This window comes from Cicer arietinum, chromosome 8, assembly GCF_000331145.2.
Source record: "Cicer arietinum cultivar CDC Frontier isolate Library 1 chromosome 8, Cicar.CDCFrontier_v2.0, whole genome shotgun sequence".
Classification (NCBI taxonomy): Eukaryota; Viridiplantae; Streptophyta; class Magnoliopsida; order Fabales; family Fabaceae; genus Cicer; species Cicer arietinum.
In genome coordinates this window covers 3,269,457-3,288,524 of record NC_021167.2, presented here as the reverse complement: position 1 = coordinate 3,288,524, position 19,068 = coordinate 3,269,457, and the positions used below count along the sequence as shown (strand labels likewise).

The 19,068-nt window shown below is 27.9% G+C and overlaps 1 protein-coding gene across 1 annotated transcript; it reads right to left on the bottom strand.

Annotated features, from left to right (window-relative positions):
• Nucleotides 1–1,969: 1,969 nt before the first annotated feature.
• Nucleotides 1,970–9,292, bottom strand: LOC101510007 (branched-chain amino acid aminotransferase 2, chloroplastic). Its single transcript, XM_004511745.4, has 10 exons — nucleotides 9,055–9,292; nucleotides 8,896–8,984; nucleotides 8,625–8,799; nucleotides 6,414–6,590; nucleotides 6,199–6,330; nucleotides 4,873–4,971; nucleotides 4,022–4,138; nucleotides 3,344–3,439; nucleotides 2,607–2,719; nucleotides 1,970–2,343 (listed from the first exon to the last, which is right to left on the bottom strand). The coding sequence occupies exons 1-10, from the start codon at nucleotides 9,169–9,171 to the stop codon at nucleotides 2,229–2,231; spliced, it is 1,230 nt and encodes a 409-aa protein (XP_004511802.1). The 5' UTR covers nucleotides 9,172–9,292; the 3' UTR covers nucleotides 1,970–2,228.
• Between the last annotated feature and the right edge of the window lie 9,776 nt (nucleotides 9,293–19,068).

Below are 19,068 nucleotides of genomic sequence, written 5' to 3'. Positions count from 1 at the left end.
AATTAATTAGTTATAGAAAAAATATAATCATTAATGTCTATTTTTAAGAGATGATGTTAATAATTAATGTTGAAATTTTAAATATTTTTAAGTATTAGTTAACTGAATATAGAGTAAAATGAGTTGTGTAAGTGTAACTTCTCTAACAATATATGTTTTGCATTCATGTCAGTGCATTGTTAAATTATTAATTTTTTAATTTAAATTGAGTAATTTTTGTACTACAAGTACAACATGTGATTTAGGATTTGTGTTAAAATGGGTCAAATAAAATTATGTAAGCATGACAAAATCTGATCGTAGGAAAGAAATGGTGTTGAACAAGAGAAGGGTGGGTGGCTTTGTAAGAAGAAGTGTTCTTAATTTGGTTTAGTTGACTAATACTAAGATTAATTCATTGGAAAAAGTAAAGAGCTGAATGTTTGTGTGTCATTGCAGGATCCACTTCTTATTATCTAAAAGAAAAAGAAGGGTCAGCGACGCGGTTTTCTTCTTACGGTTACTTTTGTGGAGTCAGAAAGTGTGAAAATGAAGATGGAGGAGCACAGGTCAAAAAGGCAAGGGCATATGAGACAAAGTTACGGATATATTTACAAATGGAAAATCATGCTTTCAGTTTTCCAAATTAAATGAATAAAAATTATATCCGAAATGTTAGTGGCATACTCTTCTAGCCAAGAGACACCTGTCAATTGTCATGTAGAAAATGTAGATGGAAACTGATTCTAGATTGTCTTAATTTTAATTCTATGAGTACGACAGAACATATTAATTATGGCTCATTTCTATTATTTCTAGAAATATGTAATCTCTAGTTAACATTTCATTTATAGTCCGTTGCCCTAGTCTCACATGTTTTTATTTTAGTAAGTAAAAATTAACACATTTTTTTTAGAAAAATAAAATAAGAAAACATTTTGACAAAGTAAAGATTAATTTTTCCCTCCCAAACTAAGAATCATAAATATAAAGTAAGACAATTAAATGATTGAACTAAAGTGGAATAATCAAATAGTTCGAACTCTAATTTTAACTTTTATTAACTAGATTTTATTTATCTTCTAAGAAAACTTTAAAATACTAAGATTCATTTTTCCCAAATAGATAATTGAAAAATAATGTGGTGTAAGATAAAACAATTTAAAGAAAATAATTACAAATACCAAATTTTAATGTAAAATATGTTAAACTAAAATATATTTACACTCTTATTGAGATTCAATCGACCATATAGTTGCAGTTGTTTTAATGAGTAATGGTAACATGGAAAATTAGTAATAATGAATAATGATATGGATGAAGTATAACATAGCTACAAGGTAAAACAAAACATGACCACCAAATGTTAGCTACCATTAGTCCACTACGACAATGTGACCATTAGCGGTGCATTTTCAAATGTCTGACTTGTTTATCATTTAAGAATAGATAGCAAGTTGAAATTTGGATAATCAATTCCTCCATTTTAATTTCATATATTCGCCTAACAATCAGACTAGAACCCTGGGCTCTAGCAGCAAAGTCAACAGCCAGAAAAAACATAGTAAAACAAAAGGAACAAAAAATTATACAATATGAAAAAGCTAGAACATGCTACAAAAGCGAGAAAAATCTCAGTTGTGATTAAGGTTAATAGAGGAAGAAAAACACGGGTGTTGGTGATGCATTAATAAAATTGGATGGAATTTATACCATGCATTGTTTGTTACGTCAGATAATTGTAGTTCGAATCGAACAATATATATCCCACATTGACCAACCAAATTTTTTTCGTCTAGTAAAAACAAAACAATTTTATTTCATGAACAAAGTTTGGCTCGTAAGTAGCCAAGGGAAATTGAAGCTTTTGAAATCTGCTTTTTATTCACCTAACTCAATATAACCCGTAGTCTTTTTTACCTCTACTTCCCAGAAGAAGAAAAATTGAGTCATAATTGCAACAACAAATCAACAGCTTCTAGAATGTCAATTTTTCAAGCAAAATATGTTATAACTAATAATGATAATGACTTCCCCAGCTGGCAAGAAAATTAACATGCAGAATTATTATTTTTACGCGCTTGCTATATAGTTCATTATATAAATAGCAGCAATACACAAACCATGGTACTATCTACAGTACCCCATCAGATATAAAGCAAAATCTGCAGAAATTTCTAGAGCTTGGACATTCAATGAGACAAGTATTTCAGCAAAAGATGCATTGCAGGCTGTTCTCAGTGTGCTTGTTATCTCAGCTCAACAGTCCAATTCATGTCATCCTTCGCAAGACCCATTTGCAATCTGGTAAGGACAGTATACAGTTGCTGTGAAACCACTCCAATACCATCTCCATAAGATTTCCTGCATAAATATTGAGAAAAAATGTTAACCATTAATTAATTCAAAATAACATTATGAAGAGTTTTTTAAGGTTATGCACATTTGTTAAGAAAATTATTGAGTGTAATTATTTTTATGGAGTAGTTAGACGAGTTGAGATACAATAAATAAGAATATATTGATGAAAAACAATAATTAAGGTTTTATTGATATTCTAAAAGACAATGACGAGACAGATAAATATTCCAAGTTTGACACTTAATATGAGATGGAGTATGACATACTTTTGGCCAAGATAAGTAACACTGCCAACAGGTGATACAACCACAGCTGTTCCTGTGCAGAAGACCTCGTCAGCCTCAAGCAACTCTTCTACCGACACTAATCGCTCCTCAACCTGCACATATAAGATGAACATGTTTGCGCACTTTGGCATAAAACCAATTGGAACAGGAAGCTAAGTTTACTATAAACATCAACACCGTTATGCTTTTTTTGGAAAAATTCATTGCAAGATTGTTGTTACTAACAACAGAATAGGAGATATACTTGGCGACAATCATTGAATAATTACAAACCAAATAAATATAGATGAAGACATTGAGGTGCATGATACACAAACGTAGAGCAATATAACTTGGGAAGTTTGAGAAGGTATTTTACATGACAAAAATATTCATCTACACATGATATTTGCAAAGTGTTGAATTGTTAAAAGAGACCGTGTCAAATAAATGAATATTCTTGTCGAGGGACTAAGCAGAGAAAAAGCAAAATCAAATGAAGATTGAGATTGTTTATTATATAAATTTATTTTTATGAAAAGGTTCCTCGTTGACAGCATAGTAAGATGCAAATATAGTCTAGATTTTCCAACCACACCTGACATTTATTACTACTGTCTAGGGATCAAAAACCCATATTCAATTATTTTTAGAAAATTTAATTTGAAAATCATAACTTAGGAAGAAATGAAATATAATAGACAAGACGATATTCATCTTTGACTAAATTCTAGTACCTGAAACCCTTGGCTTCGAGCAACGTCAATTATACTTTTTCGAGTAATGCCAGGCAGGATAGTCCCTTTGATAGCTGGAGTTGAAATAATGTTACCCTGAAAGAATTATGGGTATTAGGGCATTGTAATTCTGTATGCTGTAATGAAATAGTTTAACAAAACAAGATATATGAACTTGTACACAGTGACAAAAGAAAGTTATTAAATACATGATAGTAACAACGAAGTTACATGTGAGAATACAGGATTTAGAAACTTCATCGTCATCTGGACACGGATGATGCAAGATTAAGAAATCTATTCAGATTTGTGTAAAAGAGACAAAAATTAAACATACCTAGCAGGGCGGCAGTGAGATATGTTTATAGAGTTCTGTGGAAATTTCACTCCAAATATCGCTCTTGGGTTTGTAACCAAAACGAGTTATACATCTTACAAAAATTGTATTGCAATTCTAATTTCAGAAAGGTAATAAGATAGAAAATAGCAGAGACAATAAATTGCATGAGATTCTACTTGCTACAAGATAATGATCTTACTATTCCAGCAGTTAACAGTTGTACATCCAGAAAAATTGTTGTCGTATTGCGAGAGAAATGAGAAGGTGGGAAGTAATATCATGTGTGTAAATGCAATAGTAATGCGTATTAACGATGACAAAAAGTTTAATCATAATACCTTAACAACAAATATATTGCATGAAGACACCTCCTCCAAATATCTTTTGTGCACACAGTCAAGGTACAAAACATCAGAGTAGCCTTTAGCTTTAGCTGCAGACTGTGCCTTAAGAACCTAAGAAGAATAATTGCACATGTACAGAGGGAGAGAAAGTCAGTATCTTTAAAAAAGGTGAGGTATGCCAGTGTCAAGAAATGAGAATCAAGAAACCAAACAGATAACTCAAGCCACCTCTGAATTTTTTGTCATAAAGGTCAGTTCTGTCAATAAAAAATATAATAATTGTAAAAGAGATGAAGAAAAATGAATGTGACACAAGAAAATTCTCAAGTTTCATCCATATGATCATTTAGTCAGTACAACTGTACAAAAAAGCAATTTCTTTAATTGAAAATATAGTGCTAACTGAAATAAATAAATAAATGAGGAAAACCTTCAGATTGAAATTGCTACTAGATCAGGCCTTTTTACAAGAAACAAATGACTAACTTGTCAAGCCCAATAAAATGCATTTAAATCACTTGATTTTAATTAATAGTGTGATAAATTTTAATTTTATTCTAAAACTACCCATATTATTAAATTCGTTCAAGGTTGAATAAACCAATTTGCATAGGTAATGACAGTAAAATAAGAGTATAAAAGGATTATTGCAATTAATAAACCTGAAAATAAGTATCTTTCTTATAATAAGAACCACAAGAATATAACCAAGTGTTGTTTCTCATAAAAATGACCGGATATGGAGTATAATTTAACTTTAAAATTCAAGGCAACCAGAGAGAACATCTACAACATGTCAGGGGACAAACAAACAGAAAAAGAAAAGGGCATGCAATCTGGCTTACTGCAGCATAGTTTCCAATGGTCTTCACACCTCCAGTGCCACCAGGAGTTGCACGATGTAGTTCACTCTCCACAATCAAATTGATTGGGGCCAAACCTTCCTGTGGTTAAAATGATACTTCATAAACTTTTGAAACGATAAAATTGCAAGCTTATAAGATTTAGAAAGAGATAAGTGTGAAAATTGGTCATGTTAATAATAACAGTTATTATGATAGCATCGCACTGATAATCCTAAGGTATAAGTATAAGTCAAAAATAGGTTGTGATATGAGAAAACTTCATTTGGATGTAGCTAATAAAGCGTACGAATAGGAAAAATTCTGCAATATAGACACCTAAATGCTTCTACAAGTTTTCTTCATCTTTTCAAACAGAAAATTCAACCCATTCAGTTACAAGAAAAAGCAATGTAAATATTAAATTTCTGTTGAACATTTATAACGAGTGACCGTGAGAATATATAGTAACATTATTAAGCCATTAAAGTCAGATTCAGTTAGAGCAATTATGACAGCAGGTTGCCATAGTCTATTGGTATATGTATGTATGCAGTGAAATCATTTATTTTAGTTGATTGTGATCATTGAATCAACAAGAAAGTTTTCTCCGATTCTCTCCTCTGTGTGGATCCACATCACTAGCATGGTATCACTAACAATGTTGCATCACAGTTCTCGTAATATTCAGCAAGTCCCTACTCTAAGCTATTCATCGATGTCAATTTGTCAACAAAATGAACGCAGGAACTGTACAAGTACGTGATCTAAGTAGATAAGTCGGGTTAACACGCATAAAAACTCATTTCACAATACGGGTGGACTCGAGCATAGTCAACAACACACAAAATCACAAGTCTAGCTGCAAGTTAACAAGCCTAAAAGGAGATCCGATATCTATAACCAAATTACCCGACACAGCATGAATATACTATCATGTTGCTATGAAACCCTATAATGTAGCTAAGTATCGAACTCTCTGCAAATCATTATAGGTTTGGATATGGTAGTATGTTTAGACACTATTATAGATTTCATTGTATCTAAAATTTGGATATGGTAGTATGTTAAGATACTATTATAGTTTTCTAGAATATCATATTTGTATAAGGTAAATGCTTACAGGCTTACAACTTGAGTTAACAGTTTTGAGTTTTACATAGACCATCAAGTTTGAAAATCTTAAAGCTATTTTCAAAATTTCAAGTAAACCTTTTCAAAGTTCTTTGTTTATGATATCTACGTCTGAAAGAAAATAATGTAAGATTTATATTAACTTACATAATGAAGAAGATTTCATATTTCAATGTAGCAATGTAGATGCATTACCTTGAAGTAGTTCCCAACAGGTGAAACATAAATCAGAAAAGTGTACTCTGGCGCAGGTGCAAGCCCAAGTACAGCTCCACTTCCCATTAGCAAAGGTCTAATATACAAGGAACCTTTACCCTGAGGGGGAATCTGAAACCAAAATTCACCCAATCAAGCTTATGTGTATTAAAAAACTCTAAACAAATTATAGCAAATGATAGGTTATATAGTACCCAATGTTTGTTTGCTAAAACAGTATCCTTCACAGCTTCCACAAACTGTTCTACACTAGGTGATGGCATGCACATCCGCTCGGCGCCCATCTTCATCCGTAAAGCATTTTCTTCTGGACGAAAGAGGAGTATATTCCCATCTTCTTTACGGTAGGCTTTCAGACCCTCAAATAACCCCTACAATAATTGTGAACCAGAGAAACAAATTATTTATCAAATAAACCAACAATGCAATTCAGATTGACTTATTAGCGTATTTATTAGCATAAACACTTCTCAGATTGGTAGAGAGGAACTTATAGAAATAGCTTATGACATGTCTTTAAGATTTGTTCAGCTTATTTTCATAAACTCTCCGGGATAGCTCATGAAAACAACTTATAACTTATATGTGAAACTGGTTTAACTTTATTTTATCTTTTGTAATAGAAAGAAATAACTTATACATAAGCATTTATTTGAACCGTTTATACTATAAGCAAGGATGGATTTGGGCAGAGGGCAGGCATATGGATGTTTGATAATTTTATGCTAAAGTGAAAGCTCCAAATGAATAATGAGGGCAAATTTACACATAGCCAACATTGCATATATAGTAACACAAATAAGTGGTCGAGAATAAAGACCGAACCAAAAACATAGCAAAAGCTGGACACTAATTTAATGGTTTAAAGTGTGTATCTTTTGAACAAAATATTTATTTTTGATTAAATTCAAATAAAAAAATATGAATTCTTAAAAATCAATACAGTAACACAGTTTATATAAATATATAAATTCTGTGGAATTCAATATTAATCAAATAATTTAGTCTGAATTATATTTTATACATTTAAAAGAGAAATAAATCTATGTTAAATTATATGAATAAATGCGGAATTTAGTTTAATCATTAAAAAAAGAATCCACAAATAATGTATCAAGTTATAAAATCATGACACATTAGTCCATTCATCTGAAATTTTTTGGAGTGTACATTTTTATTAAATATGTTGTCAATCTCAGATAGCGGCGCATAGCGCTGAACTTCAAAAACGGGATTGCGGGATGACTGCTATTGGGAAAGCCGAAAAAATGTATATAAACTAAACGTAAAATACAAAAATACTATAAAAAAAGCAAAATTCACAAAATTAAAGGAAATAATCATACTTAATAACCAACATCAAAATCAAGTTCTAATAGTAATTTTAATCAACAAAATAGAGAACAGAGCAGAAGAAACAGAGCAGACAAAATAGAGTCACAAAAAGAACAAAAACAACGGAGCAAGAACAGTGGCGATAAAGGAAGAATGAAAACGGTTTCTTTTTCACAATGCTGAACCAACCCTTTTGTGGATTTATAATAAAAAAAATAGGGCTTAAGTGGGTGCAGAATGACCTAGATACCCTTAATGAAGAATAAATAAAAAGTAAAATAAAACTTGTACTATTGAAAAAGTCCTAGAGTGGGTCGAATAGCGGGTCGCGTTGATAGCGGGATTCACAGTTGGAAGCACCGGTGGCAAATGGATTTTCCCAGTCGATGACATTGCGGCCAGCCCATCCACCGCACCGAGATAGTGGGATTGCACGGGATCACACTGGGATTGACAACAATAAAGACTAATATTTTTTCATGTTATATTCAATTAATTGGCCCACCGTTTAATGACTTTCTAGATCATCCCTGACTATAATATAAGGCTATGTTTGGATATGTCATAGTGGAGTGGGGCAGAAGGGAATAAAAGCTTCATTGTTTGAATATTTTAGGATGAAATGAATATTTTGAAAAAGATTCCATCTCATTACTCCCAAATTGGAGGGGAACAAAAGTGAGGGTAAGTGATGGAATAGGATGGAAAGTATTCCATTATATTCCACTTCATTTCATTCTCTTTTTGACAATCCAAACAATGGAACATAAACTTATTCCATCTCATACCATCAATCCAAACCTAGCCTAAGGCTTAATTAAGTCTCAATCCAAACAAACCTAAGGGACACAAATGAGATTTCAATTCTGATTAAAACAGTTAGAATTTACAAGTCTATTACAAAGAAAACAAATTATCTTACTAATACAAGTACAATATCATATCTACTCAATCAGAAATTGTTCCTTTAAAATCAGATTCAAAAACCAAATACAGATTAAGGTCAAAAGCAATAGCATCAAGTCAAATATGAGAAAACATGAATTCAAAATAATGAACAATATAATAACCTGCCCATAGTTTAAAACTCCAGCAGAAGGATTCAATTCAATGTTCCCAAAACGCTTAAGTTCACCCTTAGAAAAGCTTCCATCTCGAGTGCATTTCATAATATACATATAATCAGTAGGTTGAAGACCAAATCCGAGGTTATCCCAATCTATATCAGCCAACTCAATCGCCTCACTGTACCATTCAACATCATCATCGAAATCACAGTCAAACATAAAAACTAAAACAAACGATTATTAATTATAAAAAAAATGAAAATGAAGGAAGAACCTGTAATTAGCAGAAACAGCGGCGGAAGGCCTGAGAGGAGAAGAAGCTTCGAAAGCATTCTGAGAAATGGATGGAAACTGCTTTTGAAACTGTGAAACGGGAGAGAGTGAAAAACGGTTAGGAATGAAGAGAGAGAAAAAGAGGGGGAAATGGAATTACCTTGAGAGAGAGAGAAGGTTTGAGTGGAGATGAGGGAGAAAGAAAAGGGGAAGAGTGGCGGGAGAGGCAGATCGAGGAAGTCAGTCGTATGCCAGTAAGGGCGGCGCTGCTCTCCATTTTAACAATCTTAGTAGCAAACGACAAAGAACACTAAATTTAATTTCTCTGAGATGCTTATAATTATATGATGGTATGGTAGAGTGAGGTCGCGATGGAGGATGGAAATAAAAATGCAATACGTGGTAATTAATTTAAGATTATTTTCATTTTTTATTAATTATAGCGTCAAGCGATCACGGCTGATACCGTCATACCTTACCTATCCATGGGTTAGTCTTGACCAAGCGGATGTGGGCCTATTTGGTTTTTTCAGACTCGGTACTAAGAATCACTAGAATATTACCTTACATATATATTAATAAATATATTAATTAATGAATTATTTATTTTAATTATTAATAAATTTATTATATTACTAATACAAATTAGAATAATATAATTTTTTAGTATTATATTCAATTCAAGAATTCATTACTTATTAAAAAATAAATAAACTTTTACAAAAATGATGTTTAGAATATCCTAATGGCCACAGCAAAAAAAATCATTTAAATGTTGGGAAAATTAAAAATTGTAAAATATGTCAACTCGCTCTGTCATGTTCTACTTCATCATTAACCCGATTAAAAATGGACAGAGATGAAGCAGCCTAATAATAATAATAATAATAATGTATGGTTTGTATTAATATATTAGTAATTATAAATCAACATGTGTAGATATTTTTGTAAATACATTTTAAGAAACGATATTTTTGTTATTTTATTGAATATATATTTTCTTTTTTTCCACTTTTCTTTCACTTTTACAATTAAAAAATCACTCCAATTTTCATTCACTTTCTATGTACTTTTATTCCTTTTATATTCTTTTCTCTTACTTACTTTACTTTGACAATCCAAACAAAGCATAAATGTTGAATATCCCATTTCCCGCATTTTTAAGGTAAGTTGGTGGGCACCCTTTCAATTTTTTAAAAAAAATATGAATTGATAAACTCACAAAAATACTTGTAAAGAATAAATAAATAAAATTAAAGATCATTCTATAAACCATAATATAAAAAAACTAATTCAACAAAAATAAATAACTTATCATTCAAACATGCATGATTCATCATCTAAAAATATAGAACAAGCCAACAAAAAAACTAAAATAAAAAATTAACGTGTCAACTAATTCATAAACTTCTAGAAAACATAATACTAAAAATATAAAACCATAAAAACTCAAGTCTTTTAATATTTTGTGAACTAGTAATTGTAGTACCTCAATTTTGTCCAATTATTTAAAATTTCTAAAAAAATAAGTCATACGATAAATATTTGTCATAATTACTATTTTCCTAAAAATGATTTAAAAAAGAGAAAGAAAATAATTAAAGTACAATTAATAAATCTGGTCCAAGCCTATATTGGTTGTCTTTATTTCTAGTTGTTTTTGGTTCATGATTGCCTCTAATTCCTGATTGTTTCTGGTTCTGTTGGTTGCCTTTGGTTCCTTGTTGTCTTTGGTTCTTGTTTTTGCTCACTTTAAAATGCAGTAGTTCCATCAGTAAAACAAAATAGATTATGAGAAAAATAAAATAGTAAAATATGGGAGAAAAATATAGAAAGTAGAGAGAGAATTAGCCACACACATCATCATTCGCAAATCCTCTATGAAACCATCATCATATCAGTCGCCGCGCACCACCAATCATCATAGTTGTCACCGAAGCCAACCATCATTCAACCACACAACACCACGATGCACCATTGTCTTCTTCCTCCTCGTCCAGATTTAGTGAAGTTGTTTAACTTGTTTCCTACTGTGTCTATTATGGATAACGCCTACAAAACCAATAAATGCAGAATGTTAGTACTTGAAATTATTAGCATGACGTCAACATAGATGGCATTTGTAGTTGGATTTGTTTATTTGGTATGTGAGCATGAAGAAAACTTGTGTTGGGCATTAGAGAGATTAAGAGAATTGTTTGTTACATAAAATAAATTTCCTCATGTAATTGTGGCAAACAGATATCTCACTTTAATTAAAGCAGTTGGTATTATATTTCTACATGTTGTTAATTTGTTTTGTCGATTTCATATCAACAAAAATATTGGAGCAAAATGCAAGCAATATGTCTTAAAAGTTAGTATTGAATATGTGGAAAGACATTATGTATTGCATTGATGAAAAAATGTATATCATGCGCTTGCACATGTTCGAACAATCATGTGTTGATAATAAAATATTTGTTGATTATGTGGGAAAAAAAACTTGGTTAACTCTTCATAAGCAAATGTTTATTGGAGCATGGACTAATTGAGTGATGCATTTGGGAAACACAACCACTAACATGTCATGTCACTATAAAATTTTGAAATTGTAATTTTACTATATATTGTTGGATTGTTCCATTGTGACATTTTACATGTGATGATAGGGTTGAGTATGCTAATTGAAAACTAAAGTTAATGTTTGGTACGTTTTAGTCTTCCCCTCTTGTTGAACGTGTCCCTCTTTCATTGAAAACTGAAGTTAATGTTAGACATGTAATAATAGGGTTGAAATAATTTCAAATTCTCATGAGAGAGATTCGTATAATTCGTATAATGTTTTAAATATATATATATGGAAATATCATTCAAAATTTAAAGGGAGATAATTAATTGGAATAAAAATATAAACAAAAAATAAAATCAACTTTTTTTAAGAACTAAAAAGTTAATAAATTTATTACATGAGCTAAAAATAAAAATCTAATATTTTATATAAACTAAAAACTTATTTAAATCTACATTTAAATATATCAAAATTAATTTAGATCAGTACATTTAAATTACATAAGTTATTAAGAAAATTTTTATTTAACAAAACACAAAACTTAGTATTATAAACATAATAGCAAATTATTTATATTTAATCAAATAGACCGTTATATTACACACATCTACGCCATCTTTAGGTTTTTGAATATTTGATCAATCAATTTTATTTCCAGTATCATATTGATCCGCTCCATTGGGAGGTATTTTCAAGCCTTCATAAGAATCACAACAAAATAAGAAGGTGAAAAAAAAAAAAAATTGAGGGGTGTAGAAGACCAAACAAGACATGCTGCTAAATAAATAAATAAAAATCCATTTAATAAGGTTGAGTGGTTGTTTGGATTCACGTCCTAGACCACTAAAGTACAATAGGCCACTCAAACGCAATTTGACATTCATATAATGTTATTTGGTTTTTAAGAGATCCAAATCAATTTTATACCTTAAAAAATTGACTCTCTGTGAGCTTTATTTTGTAGCTTTCACGTTGCTCGATAATTGATTCTACCCCTACACACTTTTCTAAAGTGTATATTCTTTAATTGTCCATCGTGTAATATGGATATTTCTGTCAGATTTGTATTTATTATTAAAAAAAAAATTAAGAGTTTTTATTTTAGCTTAATTGCAGTTTTGGTCTCTCTATTTTAGCTGAATCACGAAGTAGTCTCTCTATTTTATTTTTCTTCAGTTTTAGTCTCTCAAATACAATTTTGGTCTAAAATTTGATGAAATTTCATTTTTTTTGTATTTATTTAAGTCACATCATGCCTCTAGATCTCATTTGCAACAATTGTACCTTAAATCTATAATTATAAATGATGTAGTACGACTTTGAAGTTTTGAATCAAAATTCTATTTGGAGACCAAAATTAGAAAGAAACAAAATAGAGAGATTACTTTCACGATTCAGCTAAAATAGAAGAACCAAAACTGCAATTAAGTCTTTTATTTTTACTTGCAATCTTTTGACAGGATTTATCTGGACCAACATAAATTTAAATAACCCGAGCCACATTCCATCAGAGATTAACCTATGCACGTTTTTTACAAAATGTTAATATTATATTTGATTGTTTTATATATATTATTTTTCTTTTAATATATTAATTTTAAATTTATAATTTTAATTTTAATTTTCAACTGGGACATAAGAGTAATATTTTTTAAGATTACCTTTTCTAATCATATTTAACTTTTAATTTTTAAAACAAATATTTGATTTAATATGCATTTTTGTTTAAAAGTTTAATATCCTATAGACAATTGAGTTCAATAATGCAACATAAATTTGAATGGTTATCTAAAATAAAAATGTAATATAGTTTTAAATACAAACATTAATTAAATCCCACTTTGATAAATATACATCTAAAATTAGTTTTGATCTAAATTATTCAAACAATTTGAATTACATTGATAAAAGTTACTTTTATGTAAATTTAAATATAAATCAATTTACGTTCACCTTATTTGTGATATTTTTCTTCTTTTTATTTAGAGTATGAGTTTTGTTGTTCAATTAATTAAATAAAAAAATTACACTGCTAGTAATAAAAATGCACGCTTTGTGTCCAACGGGCTCCGTTGCCTTAACTTTGGGCCAGAAAAAGTCGATCTTCTTTAATTGTTGGGCTGTGTTTTCATGATGATTCTATATCCTCCTTAATTCTACTGTATACACATTTTCTTAATTCCCTAGTTCTTAAATCTTGACACTCACACTATGCTATGTTTTAAATTATTTGTTTACAATTTCATTATTTTTATTTAATTGTTTTTTAAAATTATACTTATATAAAATAATATTAAATTATAGCATATACCATTATTTTCCTTTCAATTAATTTTACCCTTTGTTTCAAATAATATTTTATTTATTATTTTATTCTTTTTTTTTAAATTTATAAATTAAATGCCTTTATAAAAAAATGTTAAATTAATCTTATTAAAATAAATAATATTAGAGAATGTTAAAAGACTATTACTAATATGAGTTGGAAAATCATTTGAAAGTAGAAAAGTCCTCACGAGATCTGACATTCATTTGCCTTATGTCACATGAGATATTTTTGACAAACTATACATTGCACAAATAGAACCCAATAATCTCTATTGAGTATAATTGATGTAAGGATTAAAATTGCTTGTTAATTACTTTTTATTTTCTTTCTCTCTGTGCCTTTATAACCTCTTTTTTAAAAAAAAAAAAAAAAAAAGAGAGAGAGAGAAAATGTTAAAAGAATCTTATTTTAAGTGCTGATGATTTAATTTTTTTTAAAAAAAGAAAATTTAAAGTGAGAGAATAGGGCTACTAGAATCGGATTTAGAAAATGATCATACAAGAAGTCGAAAATAATAATATAATAATATTAATGTATTTAATTTCATTATCTATTTTTATAAACACTTATAACATATTTTACATATAATTGAAAACATTTAATAGTGTATTTATTTTCTTTGCCCATTTTTATAACAATTATAATATATCTTACATATAGTTGAAAAAAGTTGATCGTGTAATTAATTTGTATATTTTGTATATTATTACAAAATTATCCTTTTATATCTAATAAATCAAAATAAGGTTATATTTAGTGATAAATATTTATTCAAAATGACTTATAATTAGAGACCAATAAATACAATACAATATATATGTGTATATTTGTTTTAAATATAATAACAATAATATATATTAGTAGTTGTTAAGGGAGGGGTCAAGGCCACTGCATGCCCTTGCTATATTTGTCTCTTAATGTTTTAGTGCAAGGTAGAGAAAACTTAATTCAATATTATTAAATATTTATATTTATCTTTAATTATTATCATTAACAGCGATTGAATTTACAATCTATCAATTTTAATATTTATTTTTTTCGATTATATTAAATCATCAATTCTAATACTTATTTTTTTTCCGATTATACTAAATCACTAGAGTCAAGGCTAATGATTAATCTTAAAAAATTAAATTAAAATAAATAAAAGAATTATTTTCAACGTAGAAAGATGTTTATCAAAATATTTGTGGGGTTAGAGACGATGGTTTGTAACTTGTACTATTAATATTGCAGAGTATAGTGTCGACATTAAGTTAGCCATTGTTTCCTTGAAAATGACATTTGGTACGCTGAACTGAGCTGAGACATATATATATATTAAAAAAGGAAAAAAGAAAGAAATGATCTTACATATAAATAAATGTTAGAAAGAAAGCAATAAAAGAAAGCAAAGAAAGGATGAAAGAGGAAGAAAGCAACATGGTCGGCTGACCTTAAAGTCAGGAACAAACAAAAACATCATCAAAACCTTATCTCAAATTCTCATCACTGATCCCTTTATTCTACGCTCCATAATCATCTACCTCCCACGGAATCAAATACCCATCATACCAAATCATTGGTGGACCCATCTGTCTATGCTTCCTCACACATCCCCTCTTTCTGCCCCTATCGTTATACGCCACTTGATTCATTTTATTGTAACATCTATTTAAATATTTAACATATAATAGAATATTGCTAATATTATTTTATAAACTTTTGTATGATATTATATTAAAGTCTATATCAATATTATAAATATTTTAGTATATTTATTCATTTAATTTTAATACTAGATATTAAATACATATTTTTTTAATTATAATTTTAATTAAAATTATAACAAAAATATTATTTTAAAATAAATTAAAAAGATAAAATTTAAAAATTTAATATGTTAAATTTAAAATATAATTAAATTTTTCATAAATGATATGTCATTTAATTATTAATGATTTAATTTAAATATATGAAATTATTATCTAATAGAACTAAGTATTCACGTATAGGGTATAATAGGTTTCGATTATAATTATATTCAGTGAAGTAAATTTATGAAAGAAAAAAAAAGAATTATTATTTAATATATCTTTAAGTTTTATTCTCTCTAATCACATATATAAATAAAAATAAAAATTTTAATCCAAATTATAAATCAAGTATAGCTTAACTTTTTATTTATATTTATAAATATAGATAATAATTGAATAGATAATGACGTATTTAACACTTTATTATGTTAGATATTTTTTATGGTAATCATCTAAATTTGAACCTTGGATCCCTTGTTGCGTGTAATGATTTTCAGATAATACTTACTACGTAGTCCGTATATATCTAAAAATAAAATAATACTTAATATATACTATAATGTATACTAAACTACATATCCAATCTCATGTTCACATCCATGTATGAAAGCATTTCCCTTTTTTCTTTGAATTTTAGTTTCTCCCCTGTTTCAAAAAGTCAAACTCTATCTACCTGAGTTGGGTCCCAAATAATAACAAAAAAGCAACGGTTACCCATCTATTTTTCTATTTAGTATTCAAGCCACTTGTTGACAAATTAAAGCTCCGCATAATCCTGTTGCTAAATTATTTGGTACGTGACATCTGATTAAGGGATTATATTACTCATTCTATGATTAACAAATTGTGATTTGTGGCCTTTTTAATACTCTTAATAGACGGAGATTCCTTTTTAAGCAAAAAAAGTACTACCAATCAACTAAAGCATGGTTGTAGTCATGTAGACTGTAGACTCTTCTTTGAAACACTTCAATTATTTTTTTTCTCAAATCAAATAAATAAAACATATATACCTAACGTCATAATTACTCATCCATGACGTAGTAAACAAATTCGATCATATAAAGCCAAACCTAAGTTCCTAGATAAATTCCATACCGGTAGAAATTAGTCATCACTCCATTGTAAAAATTATTTCTTAAAACATTTTTCAATTTATAATATAATTAACGTTTTTTTTATAATTATAATCTTAAATAATATTACATGATAGATGCTAACAAGTGGTATAAAAATATTTGTTAAAGAATTAAAAAAAGAAAAAATTCAATTAAAAAAATTACCTTTTTTGTTACAAAACTTTTATTTTTGATTACTTAACAAATGTCTATAGACATTTGTTAGCAAAATCTATATTACATATACTATTTTCAATTTAATTTTTTTACTTTTTATTAATATTTTTTCTTTTTTCACTTTTTATTATTAATAAACGACAAATTAATAAATATTTTTGAAAAAATATTTTTTTTTATCTATTTATATATATATATATTAATTTATATAAAATGATCAATTGAATCGTCACATAACGTGATAAAATAAATATTATTTTCTATTTAAAATGAAGGTAGATTTTTTGAATTAAAAATAACAAAATACTAAAAACAAAATTGTTTAATCATTTTGACCTTGTTAATTATGATAGAAAGAAGAGATTGGAATTAGATTCAGGTTCGAAAAGATAAACAAGTTGCATTGTTAATTTAAAAAATAATCATTTGTACCTGCCCACTTTTGGTGTACCCATTGATGATGCTTCCCGTTGAACTTAAACCGGAGATGCGTGGGCTTATTCCCATCGAACATACTGCTCCATTAATTCGTTATGTCTCATATACCTCTTGGCTCTTGTGATATAAATATATGATAAAAAGGATAATTTGATTCCGTTCATTTCAACTTAAACCTCTCATATTTTTCTCTCTATATATATTTTTTTCCCTATTACAGAACCAGTATATTATCAATTCCATGGCCAACAATTTGGGGTCCATACACTAGCCAGTTCCTTTTTTTATAAACACCATTTTTAAGGCTATATACATCTATAAAAAACAACTATTACTTTGGCTGAAATTTTTATTTTTAGTTTTATATTATACTCAGCTATTTATTATTTTATTTTATTTATTTTTCTCTCTACTATAAATAGTTAATTATTTTATTGACAAATTAATAATTAATATTGTATTAAATTTTAAATACTATAAATAAATACAAATAAAATTCTTCTGCAAAAACGACAACTAAACAGGAGATTATTAAGTAAAGACATAACCTAGTTACAAATATTGCATACTACACCTGTTAGATGACTGGAGAAAAAAGAGAATGAATTTGATTTCAAATTGATCTCATTACTTTGAAAAATTGGTTCTCTACTCTTGACTGGGGTATTGTGTTCTAAAAAATATATTTAAAGATCCTAAATTATTTGAGAACTTAAATGTGTCACTAAACAAAAAATATAAATTTATTTTTCATTGATAAAAAGCTAAAAAAAATTATAATTGACTCTATGAACTAATCAAAATTTGGTTCTTGAACTAATTTCTTTTAATATGGTCCATGGATTTGTGAATAATTTATAAATAGGTCCATGAATATAGGATCGAATTACAAATTACTTACATTTTATGAATTTTATTATAATTATTTAAACTTTTAGAATTTAAATAAAAAATATTATTCGGTGATGACCTAATTTTAAATTATTGATCAATAAATATAAATATTCAATTAAATTTTTTAAAACCTAATTAATATATGTCATTTTGTTGTATTATATTCCAAAACATATCCACAATATATATTTGGCCGACCCAACACATTTGGAGGCCTAAAACAAATTTAAGTATGAAGTCTAAAACAAATTTCTAAATTTTAACATGACATCACTACATTAATATAATTAATTTTATATAATATTTATTTTTCAATTGATTTAATATTGTTGAGATAATATTAAATTTTAAAAAAACGATATGTATTAATTTTAAAATTATTAAAATTTGAGACATTTTTATCAAGTAAAAACTTTTTTGATGCCTTACGACAAAGTAAAAAGTTTATTTTTTATAGAAGTTTAAAGCGATTGTTTTAATGTCTTTACCTTTACGCCGTCTCTGATTATATACATAGATGTGATTGTACAAACTTTAAAATTAACTGATTCAGAAAATTCAGTCTATTATACACTCTAATATAATTTGGTTTCAAATTTTTTACTGTTTATTTTTAAAATAATTTTTAAATGATGCATATAATTTTTTTTAAAGTTAAAACTATAACAAATAAAAGAGAAAAAAAACATGAGAAAACATAGAAATTAACCTTATCTCATCATGCATAAAAAAAATTATTATATCTAATTGAATCAACTCATAAATTTAAATCAAAATGTTTTAATCTAAAATATAAAATATATTCATTAAATAAATACCTATATCTATATGTTTAATAAAAAAAGTAAAAAAAAAAAAAAAAAAAAAAAAA

What these genes read in the sequence shown, in the direction of transcription:
- LOC101510007 (XM_004511745.4), bottom strand. Translation starts at nt 9,171, where the DNA reads ATGGAGAGCAGCGCCGCCCTTACTGGCATACGACTGACTTCCTCGATC. An exon ending in GAGTTTTAAACTATGGGCAG is followed by an intron (nt 6,591 to 8,624) that starts GTTATTATATTG and finishes CAATTATTGTAG; the next exon opens with GGGTTATTTGAGGGTCTGAA. An exon ending in CCATTGGAAACTATGCTGCA is followed by an intron (nt 4,139 to 4,872) that starts GTAAGCCAGATT and finishes TATTCTTCTTAG; the next exon opens with GTTCTTAAGGCACAGTCTGC.